Genomic DNA, 933 nt, shown 5'->3' with positions numbered 1-933 from the left:
CCCATCTGACACTGTGCATAGTTATTAGAAGATCATTGCATATATTCCCTGTGCTGTACTATATATATCCCCGTGACTATTTTTTAAAAATTATAGTTGACATTCAGTATTATTTTATATTAGTTTCAGTATAACCATCGTTTTAATGAACATTAATGTTAGGAGCATTCGTGGTTTTCCTAAATATGTCCCTAGGGTTAGAGATTGATTTTCCTTCTTTTAGTACCTTGTTCTATAAATATTGCTGCAATGCACCTTCTCTCACACACAGTTCCTTCTCCCTTTTTTCATGTTCTGAGTTTGTTTTCCAAGAGTTTACGCCTAGAAATAAAATGACTGGCTCCAGGACCATGAGTGTGTGTATAGCTCTTGAGATATATTGCCAAATGACATTTCAGCAGGGCCACAAGGAACAGGCTACCCATTTCTCCACACCCTTACCAGCATTATCGACTAGCCTAAACTTTGTTTCTTGCTAGCTTACAAAGTTAAAAAACTAGTAAATAGTCATTTCCATGAAAACATCTTGTTAGTTACCAGGATCTGTCCTTCTCCCCACCAAGCTCTGTCACCAAACCCGAGGAATGCTCACTGTAGGCATCTCTGGGCACCTGCTTGCTTAACTCCCTTTCCGACCAACCTCAAATCCGTTTCCTCCAGGAAGCCTTCCTGGGGTAACTCCTCCCTGTATGGGGGTGTATATACCTTTCGAATTAGTGTTTTTGTTTTCTTTGGATAAATACCCAAAATGGAATTGCTGGCTCATATGGCAGTTCTATTTTTAATTTTTTGAGGAACCTCCATCCCGTTTTCCATCTGCACCAATTTATCTTCCTGCCAACAGTGTACAAGGGTTCCCTTTTCTCCACATCCTCGCCAACACTTGTTTGTTGTCTTTTTGATGATGGCCATTCTGACAGGTGTGAGGTGATG

At 40.2% G+C, this 933-nt stretch overlaps 1 protein-coding gene across 1 annotated transcript in view; it reads left to right on the top strand.

Moving 5' to 3' along the window:
• SV2B (synaptic vesicle glycoprotein 2B) overlaps positions 1-933 on the top strand; it is a gene marked incomplete at its 5' end in the record, with an annotated part of 56095 nt that overhangs the window by 31538 nt on the left and 23624 nt on the right. The window contains one exon of the mRNA XM_019666458.1: positions 661-674. Coding sequence (XP_019522003.1) covers positions 661-674 — 14 coding nt within the window. The remainder of the gene's footprint in view (positions 1-660; positions 675-933) is intronic.

Source organism: Hipposideros armiger, unplaced genomic scaffold (genome assembly GCF_001890085.2).
Source record: "Hipposideros armiger isolate ML-2016 unplaced genomic scaffold, ASM189008v1 scaffold_471, whole genome shotgun sequence".
NCBI classification, from domain to species: domain Eukaryota; kingdom Metazoa; phylum Chordata; class Mammalia; order Chiroptera; family Hipposideridae; genus Hipposideros; species Hipposideros armiger.
Note: the sequence above shows the minus strand (reverse complement) of the source record. Positions and strands in the feature narration are given on the sequence as shown.